Consider the following 20,902-nt stretch of genomic DNA (forward strand, 5'->3'; position numbering starts at 1 on the left):
AAACACAGTATTTTTCACACAATTCACCTATCTGTATACTGCTGTTTTCACTGTCACAAAAACGGGCTGATGACTTCCTTGTTCTATGAAGCCTCTCCTTCAGAAATACGTAACGGGTTCTGATTGGGCCAGCGGTTCCTGTGTAGTGATTCGACAGCAGCTGAGAGCAGGCTGCCCTCCTGGTAACGCGATTGGGCTAGAACGCACGTGCTGGAGATGTATTTATAGTCACAGGAGGAGCGTTTTTACTGACAAGATGCACATGAAAACCACATTCGTTTTTTTGCACAGCCCTAACATCTAGTTAACAAAGCTAAACAGCGTTGCCCTTTGTGTAATAAGTTACAGAAACTGTTAAACGCACCAACTTAAATAATAAAATACACTTACACTAGTTGTGGTCCATAAACAACGCCTTCTCCAGACAAAGAGGGAACTGCTCCATCTTTCAAGAATAATCTCTGTGCAAATCCGGCGTTAAACTGATTGAGATTGAGAAAGTTGTCCTCAGCAAAATGAGCTGCACATAGTTTTACATGTGCATTATAATTTTCGGGAACCGAGTTAAACATAAATTGTAACCATTAATCTCAAAGTACAGCGTCCTGGGAAGCCCAAACAAAGATAGTTGGACTCAGAGATGAAAAAAAAACAGCGTTTCAACAACATGGCAACAAACACAAACAGCTCTTCCTTCTTCTCCATCGGAGCACAACAAGGCCACGCCCCCCTGTTTGTGAATTCATGTGGGCGGTGGTTAGTCAAAAAAACTGTTTTAGTGACGTTATTACTACAGGAACTAGAGGGATGTCGTCCAAACGGGTTGTTTTTTGTAGGCGAATCCTGTTAAATCAAATATCTCGCTTGGCATTGAACTTTGAGCTTTAGAATTTTACAGATATTATTTATACTCTAACAACAACATTACACACTAACTAAAGATTAAAACATGGAATCACGAAGAAGGGGACATTTAATGGGATTTGAAAGCTGTCCTATGGGCCACAGTTTTCCTCTTCACAACTTGTGAGATATCATTTGGATTAGTGAAAGGTTGTAAATCTCTTCAACCTGATTAGGAGCTGTTAGCTGCTCTGCTAAAGCAGAACAGGATCTTGGCTCTCTCTGTCCCAGAAGGCCGGTGGTCATTGGCAGGTCTGGGTGGCATTTGTGGGGCAAAGCTGCTTGACTTGGCTCTTAGGGTTAATCTGGGGTAGATGGGAAGAGGGAGCAGATGGGAACATTGAGTGCCCAACAAGTTCCTATTTGCCAGAGATGGCGGGGGTACACATGTCCAGCACAGTTTGCCGCAGTGCCGTGTTATGGGTTTTGACTCCGCCGGACACCGGAGGTTGATCGGATCACATTAGTGCTGCTACAGCTAAGCTCAGATCAACTACAGTTCATTTCCATTCATTTTCACTATATATATATATATATATATATATATATATATATATATATATATATATATATATATATAGATATATATATTTAACATATTGAAGTTAAAGATTTTTTTAGGAGGGGATTTTAGATATGTTCTTTATCACTCCATAAATCAGAAAATACTGTAAAAAGTATATGTCAAGTTATTTTTAGGAATAAAATAATAGAAATTTTAGAATAGAAGATTTCGTTTCACAAAAGTCCTACTGAAGTGAGAAGAAAACATATTCTGAAAGATGGTCCATGAAATCTATATATTGTAATAGAAATCTACATAAATCGATATTCTACAGCTCCTGGAGAGATATTTTACTGCAGATTTCAGTTCCAACCATGTCCAATAATCCTAGAGCTCGCCATAACAGTGCAGCTTGCTTCAGAGACCCTCCACCTTCCCCAGCTCCACCTGTATAGATCTGATACAAGGTGATTCACATATGTCATGGGGTTATTTTATGTATGTTATATTTTCAGCAGCAATATTCTTTCATGCTTACAGTAGCATGTTGTGGATGTATTGGCAGTAGCAAGTCAAGGGTATTTGCTCTGCCACAACAGCAGCAGCAGCAGCATAGCAGATCTATTCCGCCAAGACCAAATACATTAACATTGTCATGCACATTACCATGCCAATCCCTCCGAGAGTTGTAATGACAGAAATATGGGAAATGTTAAAACGGAATGATAGTGGGAGAGAATGGTAAAATATGCGAGAATCCCAGGAAAAATGGGAGGTTTGACAGGTATGCACATACAGCAGTCAATTTACTACATTTCTACATACACAAGTCATTGCAAGTCTGTTTATTGAAAATTGGAAGCCATAGAAAGAGCATATATTAATTTCATTAAACAACACAACAATACAAAAATTGTATACAATAATTGAAATAATGAAAATCCTTTAGTTATAAAATGCATTATATCAATACATGGTCACATAATAGTCAATATCATAAAGCCTATTTAAGGTAAAACTGGAAAACCAAAGAAAGCATGCAAACAATATTACATAACAAAAAATATTAAATAGTAATGTGACATATATTTGCAGGTAATAATGCTGTTAATGAGTCCTATACCTGTTGCAACACTATTTGCATATAGTTCCCAATGAAAGTATTTTTAGTGTAAAAATTTGATGAAGATTAGCGGACAGTGTTGATTCATTAAATGATATGCTATTTCCTCACAAAAGCTGTTTTTTCAGTGTATTGAAGCCTCTACACCACTGACATCCATCCATCCATTCCAAAAAAAAAAAAACTCTGGTATCCTTCCCTGTGTACTGCCAAAGCCTCAACGTTAGCATTAGCCATTATGTTTTTTGTTTTGTTTTTTGGCTGAAGATTGCAGCCTTGCCGTCCAGTGGCTTTGGTTCAGGGCTACTTGATAATTACAGACAGGTGTTTTGGAGCAGGATTGGAGCTGAAGTCTGTAGGATTGTAGCTCTCCCGGAGCAGGGTCGGAGATCTCTGGACTACAAAAACAAAGTGTAATAAATGCTTACATATATTTTGGATTTTGGATGATTTCTTTCCACTAGTCCCCCCCCACACACACACCCTTTGAAGCACATGTGAAATGGACACACTTTGATACTCACCACCATCTCTTAAATTTACCCGATATGTTTGCTCATAAATACATAAACCATTTACTTCAAGGGTAGTTTTCATGTTACATGTTTTTAATTTTTATTTTATTTATTTTTTAATTAAAGTGTTGAGAAACTGAATGGTCATTATTGAAAAGAGAAAACAAGAGGTGTGTGAGTTGAGTGAGTCTTGGAGCAGGTGAACAAGAGCAGAAGGGAAGTCCATTTATGTCCATAGAGGCGGTCAGTGGTTGAATTTTCTCTTTTTCGCTGGGTGTTAGGTGGACAGATGGAGTCCTGGGTCTGTGTGGAGGTTTCTATAAGGTAATTGGCTGTCATACACAGCTTCTTTAAGCCTGCAGAGGGGATCCAGGGAGAGATTTTAATGGGGGGTGAGCGGCCAGGTTTAACATATGGAAACTGGGACTGCTGAACTTTAGCCAGGAGTGCACTTTTCTCTCTTTTGCCCTTCCTTCCTTCAGAATATCCTATTGGAGTCTCTGATTAAATTGTATCTCCCTCACTCCAGTAATTTTTTCTCTTTCTCACCAGGTCCATGTCTCTTTTCCCCTATCTCAAATTCTCCTTAAGGCATGCTGGAGGTGTGTAATCTGTGTGTATTGGCCTCTTTTCTAACCTTCTTTATATAAAATAATTATCCGGTTTTATTTTGACTGAGCATGGAAAATATAATATAGCTCTTTTAATTTGTTATTTTTACCATAGTAATATTTTATTTCTATTTTATTTATGTGTGTACTTAATAGTTTGGAATCAGTAATATTTATTTATTTTTTTGTTACTTTCTGTTCATCAAAGAATCCTACAGTTTTCAACACTGATTATACTGAGATGTTTCTTGTGCCAAATCAGCATATTAGAATGATTTCTGAAGGATCTTGTAAATCTAAAGACAGAAGTAATGACGGCTAAAAATTCAGCTTTGCCGTTATAAGATTAAACAATATTTTACAGCACTTAAAAAAAAAAAAAAAATATATATATATATATATATATATATATATATATAAATAACTATTTTGAACTATTTCAGAATATTACTGATTTATTGTATTTTTTTATTGTATAAATATATATAAATACATATAATATATTTATATATATGTGTATATACATAATTATGTATATACATATATATAATATTTATATATAAATTATATTTATATATAAATGTATATACATAATTATGTACCACAAAAAAAAAATCAATAATAATTTAAAATAAAATTAAATGAGAAAAAAAAAATATTTAAATGAGAAAAAAAAATTCACTCAGAGTAGTAATAGCTAGTAAATTTCACAAATTATTATAAAGAAATAGCAAGTAACACATTCAGTTAAATTTGAAATTATAGGAAAACTCCTATAATCTTTGCTTTATTTAGAATTTATTTATAATATAATATTTTATACAGTGTATACAAAGTTGTAATTTATAATTTAATGATCTTTTTATGTTTCACTTTTTCATTTTTTAGCTGAATTGTTATATTTTATTTGATATTCATTTTATATAGATTATTATTTAACCTTCAGCCTCATGTATAGAAACACCTCCTACTTTCCAATGCACAAAAGGAAAAAAAAAAATGTGATTACTCATTAATTCATCATGAGTGTATCGATCAATAGACCTGATTTAGCGTTAAATTCTAAGCACATGATTGAAGAAGGACTGGCCTTTGTCAGTGTTATTTCACACATGCACACATTCTCAGGTGCATGCACGTGCCCTCAATGTTTCATGAGATTCCCTTTCATCGTCCCGGTAATCAATGTTGCCTAATGCATTTCCCACACACGGCCTTCTGCTGGGTGCCAAATGAATTTGAAACCTGCTGTAAGCGTTAGTTGAAATCAACTCGGCTTATTTTTATTTTATTTTATTTTTTTAGCACTGGGACCAACAAGCCCAATCCTCATTAATTCAGGCATGAATATTTCAGTACCCTTTATTGTGATATCGCATTTTAAAAAACACCAGGAACACTAGATGCTCAAAAACTTTAGCAGCTGAAGGTGATCAATACAGATTCCCAGGTGGCTCAGAGATCTCCAAGAAAGCTCTCCTGCAAGGCCATGTTTAATTCTCTATGTGGGTACATTCTTTTTGTTGTGCTTCTGTTTGTTGAGAGATACCTCAGTGACTCCAGACAGCTGGTTCATGGGTATAGTCGTCGTCTCGAGGGAAATCACAACACTGTTAACTGGAGTCTGAAGGAAGTGAGGAGAAAGGAGAGTTTTCTAGGGGTTTCTTCTTGCTGAAAGTGTGTGGGAAGAGATATAGCGTCTCTCTCTGTGTGTGTGAGTGAGTTTGTGTGTGTGTGCATGAAGTGAGAAAAGCCTAAGCAACTTAAACCCTCCATCCATATCTCTCCGTCTACACACAGAAATTTCCAGATGTTTACTCAGGAGCCCTATTAACACTTCAAGTCCATTTCTTATTGATTGTCATGTGAGATTTGAGGCTGGACTCAGGCGGTGCGTGTTATGGCAGATCAGAGGGAGGACACTTTGATAGGAATGAAATATAATTAAAGGTCTGATGTCGCTTTGAAGATGAAAAGTGCCTAGGTGAACTTTACTCTTGCGCTAAATGCAGACGAGATTGTCCGTTCACTCTAAATTAAACTCATGCTAATCCATAAATGGTCCTGTTTGGCTAGCTCTATACGGCTGAGAAAAGGACCGGCCAGATGCAGCTTCTGTAGTTGTATAGCTCCAACACAACACATTCACTCAACAGTAACCCAAGAAGTACAGTTTATTTACCCTATTTTTTCTATATACGTTTTAGAAAACTATTTGCTACAGAATAAACTGGCTCAATTTGATTGTAGAACTTGGTTTGAAACAAAAAATAAAAAATAATTACATAAATCAGCCTTATTTGGATGCTGGTCTTACCTGGTTTCATCTGGTTTTGCTTGTCTTCTTGCCTACCCAAGGTAGTTTGTTCAGGTTTAGCTGTTCTTCCAGCTTAACCAAGCTGTTTTAGCAGTTTTTAGCCAAACTGGAAGACCAGTTCACTACTCTTTTATTTTAGCAGAGTGTTTAAAAAAAAAAAAAAGACAAATCAATGCACCACCATGATTCAGTTCACTCTTGTTACTGGTAGATATTGTTTCACTTTGGGTAGTCTTTCTATAAAGTTGCTCAATGCACTATTTGTGTGTGTTTGTGTGTGTGTGCAAGCAAATATTATGTTTAACTGTGCATGTTAATTTCCCCTATTTTGACATTGTAGATTACTTTTAATTAATTTTTAAGCGCTTTCTTAATGTGATCTCTAAATTCACTTGAAGCACTTGAAATTTCTTTAGTTTGTAGTTTTTCATTATTTATTTAACTTTAGAATTTAACTATATAAATTGAATTTCCATAACATTTTAATGTTAGACAATTGATAATGTTGGTGCTTCTCAGAAAATAGTTTCATTTCATTTCATTTGGTCTAATTTATGTACTAATATGTACCTTTAAGGGATACTACTAGGTGTAAATAAGGTACAAAAGTGTAGCTTTTAAAAAGGTATAACCCAAGTGACAGCTTTTGTACCTTCTTTTCTGGGAATGTACTAGAAGTCTCTTTGCCTTGATGACATGAATGACTTTTTTTCTTCCAGAACCTTACTGGTGAACTCTGTTCCTCTAGCTTTTCACAGTCACACTCTAAGTCACTCTCCAAATCTCTCTCTCTCTCTCTCTCTCTCTCTCTCTCTCTCTCTCTCTCTCTGTCATTCTTTCTCAAATTCACAGTGTTATTCCTGCTGTCAGTAAAGCGAGGGTATGTTCTTAGCTTGGTAATAGTCAGTGCAAAGCCAAGCAGAGCTGTTTAAGGATGTTTTGTCCCACCCCAGTGTCTCTCCAGAGCGGCTATCGATCTGTGACAATCCCCAAGCTGCCCCCTGAGAGATTGAAAGCAATGATGGACCGTTTTAAAGTGCTTTGTTTTCTTCTGCTCTTCTCCTCCCCTCTGTCAGCTCTCATCACCAAACACCTGTCCAGCTGGTGTTTGTGTGTGTGTGTGTTTGTGTGTGTGTGTGTGAGAGAGAGAGTATTCAGGTAAGCTTATGTAGATATGTGGGTTTAGAAAAGAACATTTTAGGGGGAAGATATTTTGTAATAATATTAATCAAATGTGGCATGGTTATGGCAAAGAGCTGTTTTTAGAATCTAGATGAAAAGCACACAGGAACCCCAATGGAATTGCCTTGAAAATATATTTTGCATAATATACAGCATTCAAGCTTTTAAAACATATATGTGTGTGTATAAACACATACTATCATTCAGAAGTTTGGGGTCTGGAACATTGTTTTTCAAGAAAGTCTCTGCTTCTTGCCAAGGCTGCGTTTATTTGATCAAAAATACATTAAAAACAGTGAAAAAAAGTTGAGCTACTTAATATTTTATGAAAACCATACATTTTTTTAAAGATTATTTGATTCATAGAAAGTTAAAGAGAACAGCATTTATTTGAAATAAAATATTTTAAAATAAAACATTATAAATGTTACTTTTGATCAATATAATGTTTGTTGAACGATATTTAATTTCTTTCCAAAAAACCTTTGAACGGCCTTGTAATAAAAATATATGTCTTTTACATATATGTATGTACTGTGTGTTTCTGTTTTGCATCAAAAACCTTACCAAGAAAATTTCAAGATGTCACATTTGTCGTTTCTGTCTGTAGCTCGTAGTCTTGACTAAAACAGGCGAATACCTGTTTCGGATCTCTCCATGGGCCAAACATGTCACAAAAACACTAGATTCCGTCACCTATGACTGGACTCACTGGGACCCTCCACAGCCATATCAGGTGAGTGTACACAGCTGAACACAAATACAGTAGAATACACATAATATAATTCTTCTGGGCATTTATTCAAGACACTTTAGGACCAACCTTTTAAATCAGTTAAATAATCCTCTTCAATTCATAAAAAAAAAATATTATTATTATTATTATTATATATTGAAAACAAAAAAAAAGTAAAATATTTTTTTGCTTGTTTTTTTTGTTTTTTGAGATTCACAGTAAGAAAAAAGAAATTGTGAAACAATGTTTTTGGTTGTTGGATCTCAAATACTAAAATGTTGTAGCATCACACGCGAGCTCATGCTCTCAGAGGTTTCCAGTGTTACGGGTTCAGACAGATGCTTTCTGAGCTGTCAAGGAGGGGAGGGTTTGAGTTATGGACGCTGGCATGGTTTAACCTATTACAGTCAGGTTTTGCCCTGCAGAGGGTCAGTTGAGAATTGTACATCACACCCATCATCATCGACTGAAATAGTTTCACCACACACGCACACACACACAAACAGACAAACCATTTCACCTTACCTATTCTTATAAGATTAAATATTCATATTTGCTACTTTTCATTGATTGTTCATAGGACCAAATGCTAGAGGAAACACCCGTTTGATTTTAATCGCCTTTAAAAGTCACTAATTGTTTTTGGGGTGGACGTAGTTTACAATAGAAGTCAAAGCGGGAGGGAATGTTTACAGGACCGTGATGTTGTTCAGGCCTTCCTGTGGCTCTCGAACATTTATCATCAGTAGCCATTAGCATGTCTGAAGCACCCCGCTCTCACAGCGACCCCTCTTCCGTGTTAGTAATGACACTCGAAACCGCCTCCTCTTAAGTGGCTCACCACATTAAACAGGCCATTTAATCAGAGGCGATTCAACAATTGCTTTCGCCCTGTTGATGTCTTCGTTTCGCCAAAGAACCATTTGCAAACGCCTTTGATATGGGTGGTTCTTCCACAACGGCAATGAGGCATATTTCCCTTTGATATCTATTCATGGCATCAGACGTTCATACAGCGACTGTGGTCAATGGCATCATGCTCATGATCCAGTTTTTTACAGGAGATGAATTGGTGACACAATGTCATCTGGCAGTTAACGCGGTTGCTGCATGATTAAAGGCAGGAAATATTGCTTTTTGCTCTCTGGAATGGCACCCTTTTCAACGAGCCACAATTGGTTTAGGTTTCTCTTTTTTTGCATTTCACAGTGTGCCTATATATGTAATTGCCTAAGTTATGCCTGGCAATAAAACCGGAAAGATTGCCATACTAAAACCAATATAATATTAAAAGGATATTGCATTCAGAACTGACATTTTCTTTTAAAATATTCTAAACTGTGTGTTTTTTTTATTTTTTAATTAATGAAATATGGTAATAAATGAAGTAAATTAATCACATATTGTATTGTAATGCACTGTATTATTGTAGATGACAAAACTTTGAATCAACAACAACAACAAAAAAAGTTTACTCTAAGTTGCAATTTCTAAATTTTCAAGCTCTGAACTCTAGGCTTAGACTCCGTTGTATTGTTGCAAGCGTTCAATCGAGTCAAATATTTGTCTTGTGTTGCATCAGGATCTTTGAGGTAACCCAGATGCTCAGCAGAACCTTCTAGCAAAATCTCTCGTCAAAGCTCAGAAATGTGGATTGATATCTGGGCCCTTTCTCTCTCTTTCTCTCTCTCTCTCTCTCTCTCTCTCTAACCTTTCTTCTTTCTCGCCCCCAGTTCCAGCACCCCAGACCCCCACGGCCCAGCAGCCTTCGTATCTATGAGGCCCATGTGGGCATCAGTTCGCCTGAGGAAAAGATTGCCTCGTACAAAAACTTCACCAGAGAGGTGCTTCCTCGCATTAAAGATCTCGGTGAGTGATGAAATCTACAGAAACACTGCCAAAACACACATCAAACTGATACAAACCAAGCAAAGTGGAACACACCCCTTTCTAAGGGCCAGTCACTACCCCTCAGCTCCCAGGCCAGAAGAAATTAAAAGAAAAAACTAACTGTTGATCAAAGAATCCATATGAGCAAGGTGATGTTTGCTACATTGGATATGAAAGAAGTACACTTAGACTGAGCAAGTTTACATTTTGTTACATCGCATGGTTGTGTTGATCTTATGCTTTATTTATCACTACACTAGCAGGCAGCAAAGGAATAGAACTAAAAGCTGTTGGACAGTGTTACTTCAGAAATATTAGGGTCGTTGCATGGCCCTCTATTCATTTATTAAAAATTCAGCTCATGCACTCAAAGACTTTGATACACAATTTATGAGAATGTCTTTAATCTATGAAAAAAAATTAATTTATTATAATTTTTTAAGCTGACTAATGGTGGGAAAAGTCAAAATGCCAGGCTGATACAACTATCCTGATATTATAATGAAGAAAAAAACAGTTTGGGATAATCTTTTATTGTTTTTTTTTCTTAGGGGAGTTTCACTTCTTATTAATATTTCCAAATTCAAAGTTTTGAAATTCAGCATGAGTGTGTATCGTGGTCAATATGTCTTTCAAAATATGTGAAAAGGTGGCAAAGTTAGTTCAGGTCGTAAAATGTCATGAAGTGTGACTCTCCAATTTTTCATCTATTTTTTTTTTTTAATCACAGACCCTCTTGTGTCATTGCCCCATGAGAAATTGACACACCATTTGATCTTATATTTTGTCAAATCAGTCGTAATCATGTTTTTTTAGAGAAAGCACTGCGTTCCTTGCATCCTCAAGAAAATCATATAGAGCGTATTTCTAAGAAACAAAGACACAGCTCATGATGCAACCTAAAATGATCATGCATACAGCATACAGTGGCACAAATTAAGCGAAAAAGGCAGGCGCCAAGCAGTTCCACATGGAATATCGTGCTAACTGTCGCAAGAGGAACTGTTAAGTTTAGTTAGCAGATGTGAGAACAGCTGCCGCCTCGAGTGATTCCATTACTGCACAGAGAGCCGTTTCCCATGATTGTTCCCTTACAGAGCTTTTGACATGGAAGCCTGAGAGGAAGCCAGCCTACAATTACTATGTCAGAAGGTTCCAAATTTGGTTTTTGAGCTGTGGGGATTACAGAAGGTGCCTTAAACATTAGTGTTCATTGCATTGGTTTTGATCCATAGCACATAACCTTCTGTTGTTTGTTTTCTCAAGGGCTGAAGCATTAACCTTTGCCTGGAGCAAATCTGTTTGTAAGCAGAGAGTTAGTTAGCGTAAAATTATTTTTCACCCCTTAAATGGATGTTAAAATAGTGAGTCATTGTGGCTCCACTGACTGCTCTCTCTCATGATCGGCGCTCTCCCCGGGGTTCTGTGCCTCAGTTAATGTGCTCCTCAACCCTCCAGAAGGCAACAAAAGCAAAGCTACACTTTGTCTCCAAATGGAAGAGCTTTTTGGCACTCGTTTTAGAAATAGTGATGCCTTTAAATCCTTTCATGTCTTATTTTTCCCCCCGAAAAGAAAAGAAAAAAGTTTCAATTCAGGGAATTTTGAAAAGAAATGTTCTGGTTATACAGACATACATGCTGAAATGGACTTCTTTTATAAAAAAGTAAAATATCACAAGCACAGTGCAGTACTCAAATTCCTCTGAATCTAAAATGGCATTGAATACCAAAGCAAATGTAATGAAAGGAACGTTCTATTTGGAAAATAATTTTCATCTTATTACACGGTACATATGGCCTTCTCTTGAGTCTTTTTGTAGCGCACTGCATGATAAATTGTTGCTTGACAGGTCTGATGTTTAAATCCATTGATAAGAGACTTTGTGACGGAGGAGGAACTGAGTCAGACGAGCGGGACACAAAAGCATCCTTTGTAGAATGATTTAATCAACATCCACATGAAAAAGTGATTGACAAGACACGATCACTGCAAGATATGCAAGTGGCAACACATCTATATCCAAAAAATGTCATTCTTGACAATCACTGGCATTTATAAAGTAATAGATTAACCTAGAATGAAACTTCACCCTCATGTTGTTACAGTCTCTCTGCATGACTTTCACAAAATATGTATTTTATGAATGTATTTTAAGCAGCAATTTTCATTAAATATTTTTTGAGCAGCCGTTTTTCTTACCTTTCTAAAGAACCTTGTCTTACCTTTCCTTTTGATTTGATGAACATACGTCATGAAATATTAATAACGTATTATATGTTGGTGCTCAGAGGACCTGCATAAGATTTAAAGATCATTTATTTAAATCTCAGCTTTGACAAATGCTTTAGTCATACTTGTTAAAGGAGGGGGTAATACGTTTAAGTTTGCCTGGACTCACAGCAGTTTGATTCAAAGTTATTGAATCCTGGAATTGGCCTTGTGGTATTGTTTTCATAAAAGGACTCATAAAAATGTCATAATAACCTCTGTTGGGGACACCGTGGAGAAAGACTGAGTGAATTGAAATGGAAAAAAGTGTTTTAGTAATTACTGTTTCACCTCAGTTCTCTGTCCAAGAATAATTGCAACACACAATTATTAAAAAGAATGGCACAATTCAGATAGAACAACAGCGTATTAATTCTGTTAAATAAACATTTAGTTTTAAGTGCGCATAAAATACCAATAGAAATGGTCAGTTTATCTAAATCTTCTCACTCCCAGCATAGCTACATTTATTTAATATTAAAAGATGTGTAATGTTTAGTTGTTGAGCAGCAAGTCAGTCCTCTGTCGGTTCTCTTTAAGGTTTATGTGTGAGAGTTTTCCACAGGATTGGCTGTTATAATAATTTAAAGGAGCATGTGAAACTAAGCCTTAGGACAATGGACATTTGGGCTGGGAAACAGATCTTGATGGAGAAGTCCCAAACCAGCTGAAACTGGAGTTTCAAAACGTCTTTGGCATTCTTTATCAAAATCTATAGATATAATTGTTTCACAGACTTATCATTCACAGAAAGTGTTTACCCTGTTCACATATTCTTTTCATAAAAGAATATCCATTTTATTGTAATTTATCATGCTGCCTTTTTGGTATTGAAGATTCAGATCAGGCTGCAGTTGACATTTAATTGTATGCTTTGGTTTCACTCGTTTTTAATTATGTTTTTAATTCATTTACATTTTCCAGTGTGCAGCACTTGAAATTAATCCATATTAAGATAACAACTAACACAAAGATTACACCTCAGATGTGTTTCACTTTGAAGATCTTGTTTAGTTGAAGGTCTTTTGACTGTAAAACTGATTGAAATGCTTTTCTACACTATTTTCATTTCAGGATACAACTGTGTCCAGCTCATGGCAATTATGGAACATGCCTACTATGCGAGCTTTGGCTATCAGGTCACTAACTTCTTTGCAGCTTCCAGGTACATTTACACTTATGCATGTGGCAGATGCTTTTATCCAAACCGACTTGCATTCAAGGCATAGATTTTATCAGTTCATGCATTCTATGGGAATCGAACCCATGACCTAAGAGGTCTGAATTTTATATTATTAAGCAGACTTAAAACTCAGTATTTTGTGCAAATAAATTTGTCTCTTGATGCCATAATACTCAAAATATAGTCAAAACTATAGAATAAAGCACAAATGCTGCTGTAGAGGACACGTTTGCATTTCCCTCATGAAGCTTTCAGATCACTAAAAGAATTAATGTTGCAAAGGAGGTTGGTTATGTATTGTATCTTTAAGAACGAAGGGTAGCACCTTCGTCCCGAAGGTAATTATATTCACCTCAGGACTTCAGATCTAATTGTCCCGGATATGGCAAAAACATACACTACGCTTTCACCAAAATGCATTAGCATGCTGTGCCCTGGTCACATTTTATTTATTAGCATTATATCTACAAGGCCTGGTAGACTCAGCGTGTGACAGTATCTAAATGCTTTTCATTTTCCTTTAGAGCTCATGGTTTGGTGGGGTTGTCTCTCAGCCCATGCAGCAGTAATTCCAGTCTTTAAATCAGGATGAGGTCCTCTGTCAAGGGCAGTAATCTTACTGTAAACACATTTGCCGCTAATCCCCAAATAGAAGAAAGCCCCGATAAATAACAATAGTAAAAAAAGAGTTGGGTCTCCAAAATAAATAAACTCTCATGAAAGAAAATTGCATCTTTGAATGTGGGGAGTGAGCAACTCCCTCAACCTAATAAGATATGACAGAGTCATTGGGAATCTTTATTTGGCTTTGGCTGGCTGAGGCGGTCGGCACTGGTGGACCAGTCCAGATAAAGTGCAATGTATACAGAGTAATTTCACTCATGATTGATCACTCATGCACATTTAAGACCTATTCCTCTTTCTGCCGGGTGGAGGGAGCGAGCAAGGGAGGTGACTTGGAATGTCATTAGCTCTCTTCTCACTTTACTTGTTCTTTGTCCTGATATCTTTTAACCCCGCGGACTAGATATAGCGCTTCTAGGCATGCTGGGAGTTTGGAGTGAGTGTTTGGTTTGCGGTTTCACCATTGCATCAGATTCCACTCCCTTTTTATTCTGTAGGAGGCTGTGGTCCTTTAAAATTACATATGCTTGTATTTTGCAAGCAACATACTGTATAAATAAAAAAATGTCATTAGGTCATAATCAAAATTGTTTTTCCCTGTGTCCATTAACAGTGCAGGCATTTACGGCTGGTAATTTAAGGTGATTGGTTCAAATGTTTCTGCAACTAAGAGTCAATTTTTTCAACATAGAGAGTGGTTCTGATTCAATATATCTGCCATAAAATTTAATAATAAATTACAATTAATATTGAAATTGAGTCATTTTAAACTAATAATATTTAAATCTTGAATATTCTTTCAAAAACTTTCAACAGTCCAAACTTACAGCGGTCAAAGGCTACAAATGCACTTTATACCACCGCCGCCGCGGTACGTGCGGCTGTAAAAAGGGCCTTTTGAATGTCTACCTAGTGTATGTTAAATTATAAGTAGGATTGGGCCGATAGACAATGCCATTGTCCATCGTCGATGGCTGATAGACATCACATTGAATGCATGATCTCTTTTTAGTTTCACTATTATTTTCGAGATTCACAATCGCACATACTCTGTTTATTCTATGGAGTGGCAGTACTTACCACACATTTTACAAGATTATATGTTTGTCAGTGGAACTACAAATCATTCACCATCATCCTCATTCATCTGTATAAGCTAAAGACTGGACGTGACAAATCAGCCGTTGAAATCATTAGAAATTTGTGTCAAGACATCATTAACAGAACGCGACAACAGGTGACTGTCAGGAATAAGTGTTTTCAAGCCATGCCCTGCTGCATCCAGTGTAGACGGCATCACTGATTATACTGAGCTCTGTTGACTTATCTATATAATGAATCTCTATTATAGATCAGTGGTTCTATAGTATTTTGTCGCGCTGTGCCGTTCACATCCGATGTATACACGGAGTTAGGAATCATTAGTTGTTTTCCCTTATAAGGATTCAACTCCATCGTGATGTTCAACTGTAGACATCGTCCGATACCAAATTTGTAGACATCGCCCAACCCTAAATGTAAGTAATACAAGTAATATACAGCGTACTAGTAGTTAACAACGTTAACAAATTTGAATAAAATATTATATTGAAAAAAAATGGCCGATTGTAATGATCATGGTAAAGCCTCTGTGAGCTTTTAACCAAGAACCTTTCGGTTTAACACTAAAGATCTTTATCAGCTAGCTTACACCACCTCATGACCATCAACTCCGCAAACAGCACACCAATTCACTAAAAACCATGCATCCTCTTTCCCTCAGCCGCTTTGGCACTCCTGATGATCTGAAGCATCTGGTTGATACCGCACACTCCATGGGCATCGTGGTTCTTCTGGACATGGTCCACAGTCACGCCTCCAGCAACACAGAAGATGGGCTGAACTACTTCGACGGGACCGACTCCTGCTTCTTTCACGGAGGCTCCAGAGGAACCCACTCGCTCTGGGGCAGTCGACTCTTCAATTACTCCAGGTGAACCACGGCTAAGAAATATGCAAGCTGTGTACATTCTGCTCTCCCACCTCTTGTCCTCTTCAGTTAGTTCTCACTTGTGAATATCAAACAGCCCTTGAGTTTTCCACATGCTAATGGACCACTAATGGATCTTAATGGCATCTTAAGACGTACAAGAGGCACTATGGTGTTTCCTAAACCATCACAGCCGTTCACCTGTGATCCACATTGATTACTGGGCAAGCATGGCATGCCTTGCATATGATTTGCAAAGTTTCCAAACAAGCTTTTTGTTAAATCTTCAGTCCGTGTCGCCTTATACTCAAAAACCATGAGAAATTTCTCCTGTCCTTCGTCTTTCTTCTCCCCTCTCCTCATCTCTGAGATGACAGGCTCTCCTTATGCCACCTCTCATCGTTGATCCATTAGAGGTCTCAGCGCTGCTCTCCGTTGCCCTCTTCTGTAATGGGATTTCACATCATTGTTGTTTGAATCTGAAGAGTCATGCATCACCCACCAAAATGATAGTCCTGTCTGACTGTTACCTCTGAGAATGAACATTGATTTTTGGTCATATCTTTGTTATTGATTCTGGCCGTATGCCTTTTGTTCCCTCTCTGCTTCTGTGTTTTTTCTTCCCGGGTTCCTGTTTGCCGCTGGTGATACTTTAATGCTTTTACATAGCTTGATAGAAATGGGATGGAATATCTGCTGTACTGGAGTGAAAAATGTATCATTCTGATTGAGATTATTGCTTTTTATCATAACTGAAAGAAAGTTTGACATTATGTGCAGTATGTAGCTGTTTAGTCACATGTAACTGTTTTCAAATCACGTAATGCCATTATACCCTGCACATTGTTATTATATATACTTATTAAGTTTCAGACGGTTTATTCAGACAAAACAAATCAACGGCTGCTCGGCGTTTCTTGAAAGAAACTCCAAAATAATAGCCTGTCTAGTCTAATTCTGCTTTTAATTAACTTGCATCGCAGCTAATTGATAAGCTGCTCATTTATACCCATTGTTTTGACGCTCTTCATTTATCAGTCTTTGATTTTTGAGTTTAATTACTCTGTTGAAAAGCTGTTTTTTGATGCTTTTTAAAAAATATCTATTAATTTTGATAATAGTTTGCTTCACCTTGCAACTTGATCAGAATGTGCATGTTTGTTTACATAGATGAATTCGAGGATCATTTCATGATGGAATAAAGGGACAATAGACAGTACAGTTTCAAAGCATTGTATTGTGAATAATTTATGTATTTATTCTGTTTTATTTGTTAATCTGTTATTTTGTGGACTGTTGTTTGAAGGCTTTGATGTTGTTGGTTTTTTTTGTTGTTGTCGTTTTTTTTTTTTTTTTTTTTTTTTTTCAGCTCCAATTATTTTTGATACTGATGAGGGATTGGTGGAGTGGCAGTAATATATTGATTCTTCTTTAAAGTCTTTCATCTGTGGCCTGCTGCAGTTGTTGGCGTCTCTGTGGTGTAAATGAGCCTGTCTCATCCGCCCCTTACCTCTGTCAATTCCCTCTAACAATCTCTTTCCTTTGCATCTCTTCATCATGCATAAATTCAGAGTGCCTGAGAATGAAGTGTCTAATGCTTCTGTAAAAGTTTTTTCGCTTTTGTTTTGAAGTGAGTCACCAGTGATGAGTGTCGCTCTTCCCGGGTGTTTGCGTCTTTTGAAGGTGATTGTAAATGATAACTGTGTCGACTCCATCTCCTTCGACTATCCTTATGGATTTGACATGGCCCATCGGAAATAGCCGAAGGATGACCCTCTCACCCTGATTTCCATTAAAATCCAATCACAGGAGACACGCCTCACTTGCGTGGGTCCGTAAATGGCCGTGACGTCCCCTGATCTGATACACTCTGTGTCCGAAACTGAATGCAGAGCAGTGTTTTGTATGGCAGTTTCTATGAAAGAATGGTGATACAGCTTACAAAGCAGCATAATGCCATGTCTAAAAATCTAGAACAAATTCCAGTATTATATAATTATAATACTCATTACTCAGTAGAAATTTAATAATAAAAAAGGAAAATAACAATTATATCGATAATAATAATAACTAGTGTTATTTTACTATTATTTATATACTATTATAGTGTATATAAATGTTTTGAATTTGCAGTTCATTTTAGTTTTTTTTTTTCATATAGATTTTATATTGAATGATTTTAGTTCTTCAGTGTAAACTTGTTTTATCACAGTTAGTTGCTAAAATTTCTCATATCATTTACTATTTATATATTTAATTTTATTTCAGCTTTATTTTAATTCTTGAAATAGTTTTAATTAACCATGCCAACACTAACAATAATAATTATTATTAATGAATAATATTTTGTACAATTATTTAAAAATATATACGTATATCTCTCACAGTTCGTTGGCAAGGAATCATTTCAAATTTTGTTTCGATTTTTTTTTAAGTTTAAGTTTTTACATTTTAAGTTTAGAAGTATATATATATTTTTTTTTTTTTTTTTTTTTTTTTTTTAAACTGGACAAACACTGGACAACACTTAACCATGCCATCACTGATAATAAGTATTATAAATTAAGATTTTGTACCATTATTTGAAAATGTTCGTAATAATCTTCTTCTTCCTCCTTTTTCTTTTTCTTCTAATTATTGTTATTGATAGTATTATTTATGATTATAGTACACTGTAAAAAAAGGAAAATGGATTAAAAAAAAATCTATAATTAATTATACTTAATTTAATTCCAGTCATTCTATTTGACAAGAATTTCTGCAAATGACATCACATTTCAAAAATGTAGCTGTAGGCGAATTGTGAATTTTTTAATTGCAGATGCGCAGTATTAAAAGTAATATTGTAATTTTAATGCAATTTAATTGGTTTTGTGAGTTGAAGTGGCTTTGATCAAACTAAGTAATAATTATGTAGGCCCTATTTTTTTTGAACATGGTTGAACTTAAAAAGAGAGGAAACTTAAGAAAACTCAAAATGCCTGGCAACGTGATGCAATTTCTCAACTTTATTTCCAAATACTTCACGAAATTATAATGTTTAACTTTATACTATCAGGACAACGTTCAGTGTCCTCCCTTCAGCAGCTCTTTTGAAACAGCACTATTATACCCCTATAAAAGACATAACAAGACGTGAAAAACAAAGCCTGAAGACTGAAAGAGTAAACCTTCTGCAACAGATGCTGTAATACACACTTGTTTATTTCATCTCAGACGACAGCTTTGTTAGTTCTGGCTGGCCGTCAGCGTGTATTAGCAGCTGTCCTGCAGTAGACTTCACTCTGTAATTAACACTGTGTCTGGAGTTGTTTGCAGTCTAATTACATGTTTGATGAGCTCTGTTTTTAATCCACTGACACTCTCTGTGATGGCCGGAAAGATGGTATCGGTGTCTTTTGCAGTCAGTCACAACAGCCTCGAGTCAGACCGTGCGGAACAGTGACTGAAGGAATTGTTTTGTTTTTTTTAATGTGAAAGTGAATTAGTCGTACCCTTTGAGTTTTCCTCGAAAATGTTACATCCCATGAAAATTAAAAAGGCATAAACCTTTTCAATCCTTTCATGCGTAGGCAGCAGGCATCATTAGGTAGGTGCGAGCGATGCAATTCTGAATTTGAAACAAAAGTACAAAGAACTAAAAAAAAAAAAAACATCTAGAGACAAAGCTAACAGAGCAAAACAAAAGACGCTGTATGGCAGTGCAGCTAATATTTAAGTACAGTAGACAGCTTGCACATAGTGTGTATGTGTGTGTGTGTGTGTGTGTGTGTGTGCACGCACACAAATGCTCAAATGAAAATAGACCTCATTAGGTTTGATATACAAAAAGATTGGCTGTTGCATTCAGTCTGACACTTTTTTTTAATTTAATTTTTAAGATCTGAAAGACTGCCGCAGGGCACACTGGCGAAAAGTCTTGTATTGATGAAATTTTAATTGCCTTGATGGGCCCATACACATCTTGGAGAAGTCACTTTTTTTTTTTTTTTTTTTTTGAGGGGAAATAAAAAATAAAATAAAATAATAATTTTGAAATAAGGTATAGATGATCAACGTCTCATAAATGCAATCCAAAAACTACTAAATGCAATAATCATTGTTTGCTATTATTGTTATATAGTATTAATAGGACACCCTAAAAGATAGATTTCAGTGATGCTGATGTCATGAGAAATGCTTTTGTAAATCCAGAAAAAGACAACAAGAAGTCAGTATCTTATTTTTTGGTGAAAGGAAGATAATCAATGTCAGTAAATCAAAACATGCACTCACTAGCACCATTAAAAGTTTAGCTTCAAAGTCAGAAACAGCTGACTGAGCTTAGCAGGCTTACTCAACTCACAGAAACTGAACAGACTTCTAGTGGTCCGCATGGGCCCCTGGAGGCCAGGCTTCTGCAGGAGTGTTAGCTAACAAAAGCACATTAGTTCAAACAGTGTTCTTGGCAGTGGATTTATGTGAAACTCACAATCTGGGATGGCTCAAAAAGTATTGTAGGACTTAGACCAGGACAAGCATCTGATCCTTGCAATAGCTGAACAGTTTAGGCTACCTTTTAAAATAAGAATTTAAATGAGAAGGTCAAATTTAATTACAAATTTAAACACAGCTGCTTAAGAAGACCTCTGTGTTATTATAAGCACAGGTGATAAGCGGATAAAAAGAGTTTTACATTTTAGGCAAATATATTTTTGACTGATGAGCTGTTCAAAGCTGTTAATTATTTAGGTATTATTTTTGTTGACAGAATTAATTATTCAGATAGATGGAAGGACGGATGAATTTTGGTGTTGTTTATTATTGTATATAAATCAGCCCTTGCGAGATTTGAACCCATAACCTTCCGGTTTCTAGCCCAGGTCTTTAAATACAAAGTTACAGCACCACTGCGTCCATCTATTACACAGCACTAAAAGTGCTGTTCTGTCTTTCTGAGATGAACTAGATGACTTGTAATCATTCACCTCTCAGCTGAGTAAACACAAGGGCGGGAGGAAGGATTCTAAGCTTTAATCTTGGTTTAAATCTTTCCTGGGCTTTACTGCACTTAAACCTCACTCAGCAGACCAAAC

The 20,902-nt window shown here is 36.2% G+C and overlaps 1 protein-coding gene across 1 annotated transcript in view; it reads left to right on the forward strand.

Annotated features, from left to right (window-relative positions):
• Positions 1–20,902, forward strand: part of gbe1a (glucan (1,4-alpha-), branching enzyme 1a) — a 138,113-nt gene that overhangs the window by 37,767 nt on the left and 79,444 nt on the right. Inside the window, exons 4-7 of the mRNA XM_052566505.1 lie at positions 7,767–7,892; positions 9,626–9,761; positions 13,126–13,216; positions 15,621–15,830. Of these exons, the coding sequence (XP_052422465.1) occupies positions 7,767–7,892; positions 9,626–9,761; positions 13,126–13,216; positions 15,621–15,830 (563 nt within the window). The remainder of the gene's footprint in view (positions 1–7,766; positions 7,893–9,625; positions 9,762–13,125; positions 13,217–15,620; positions 15,831–20,902) is intronic.

Source organism: Carassius gibelio, chromosome B10 (genome assembly GCF_023724105.1).
Source record: "Carassius gibelio isolate Cgi1373 ecotype wild population from Czech Republic chromosome B10, carGib1.2-hapl.c, whole genome shotgun sequence".
In the NCBI taxonomy this organism is placed as follows: domain Eukaryota; kingdom Metazoa; phylum Chordata; class Actinopteri; order Cypriniformes; family Cyprinidae; genus Carassius; species Carassius gibelio.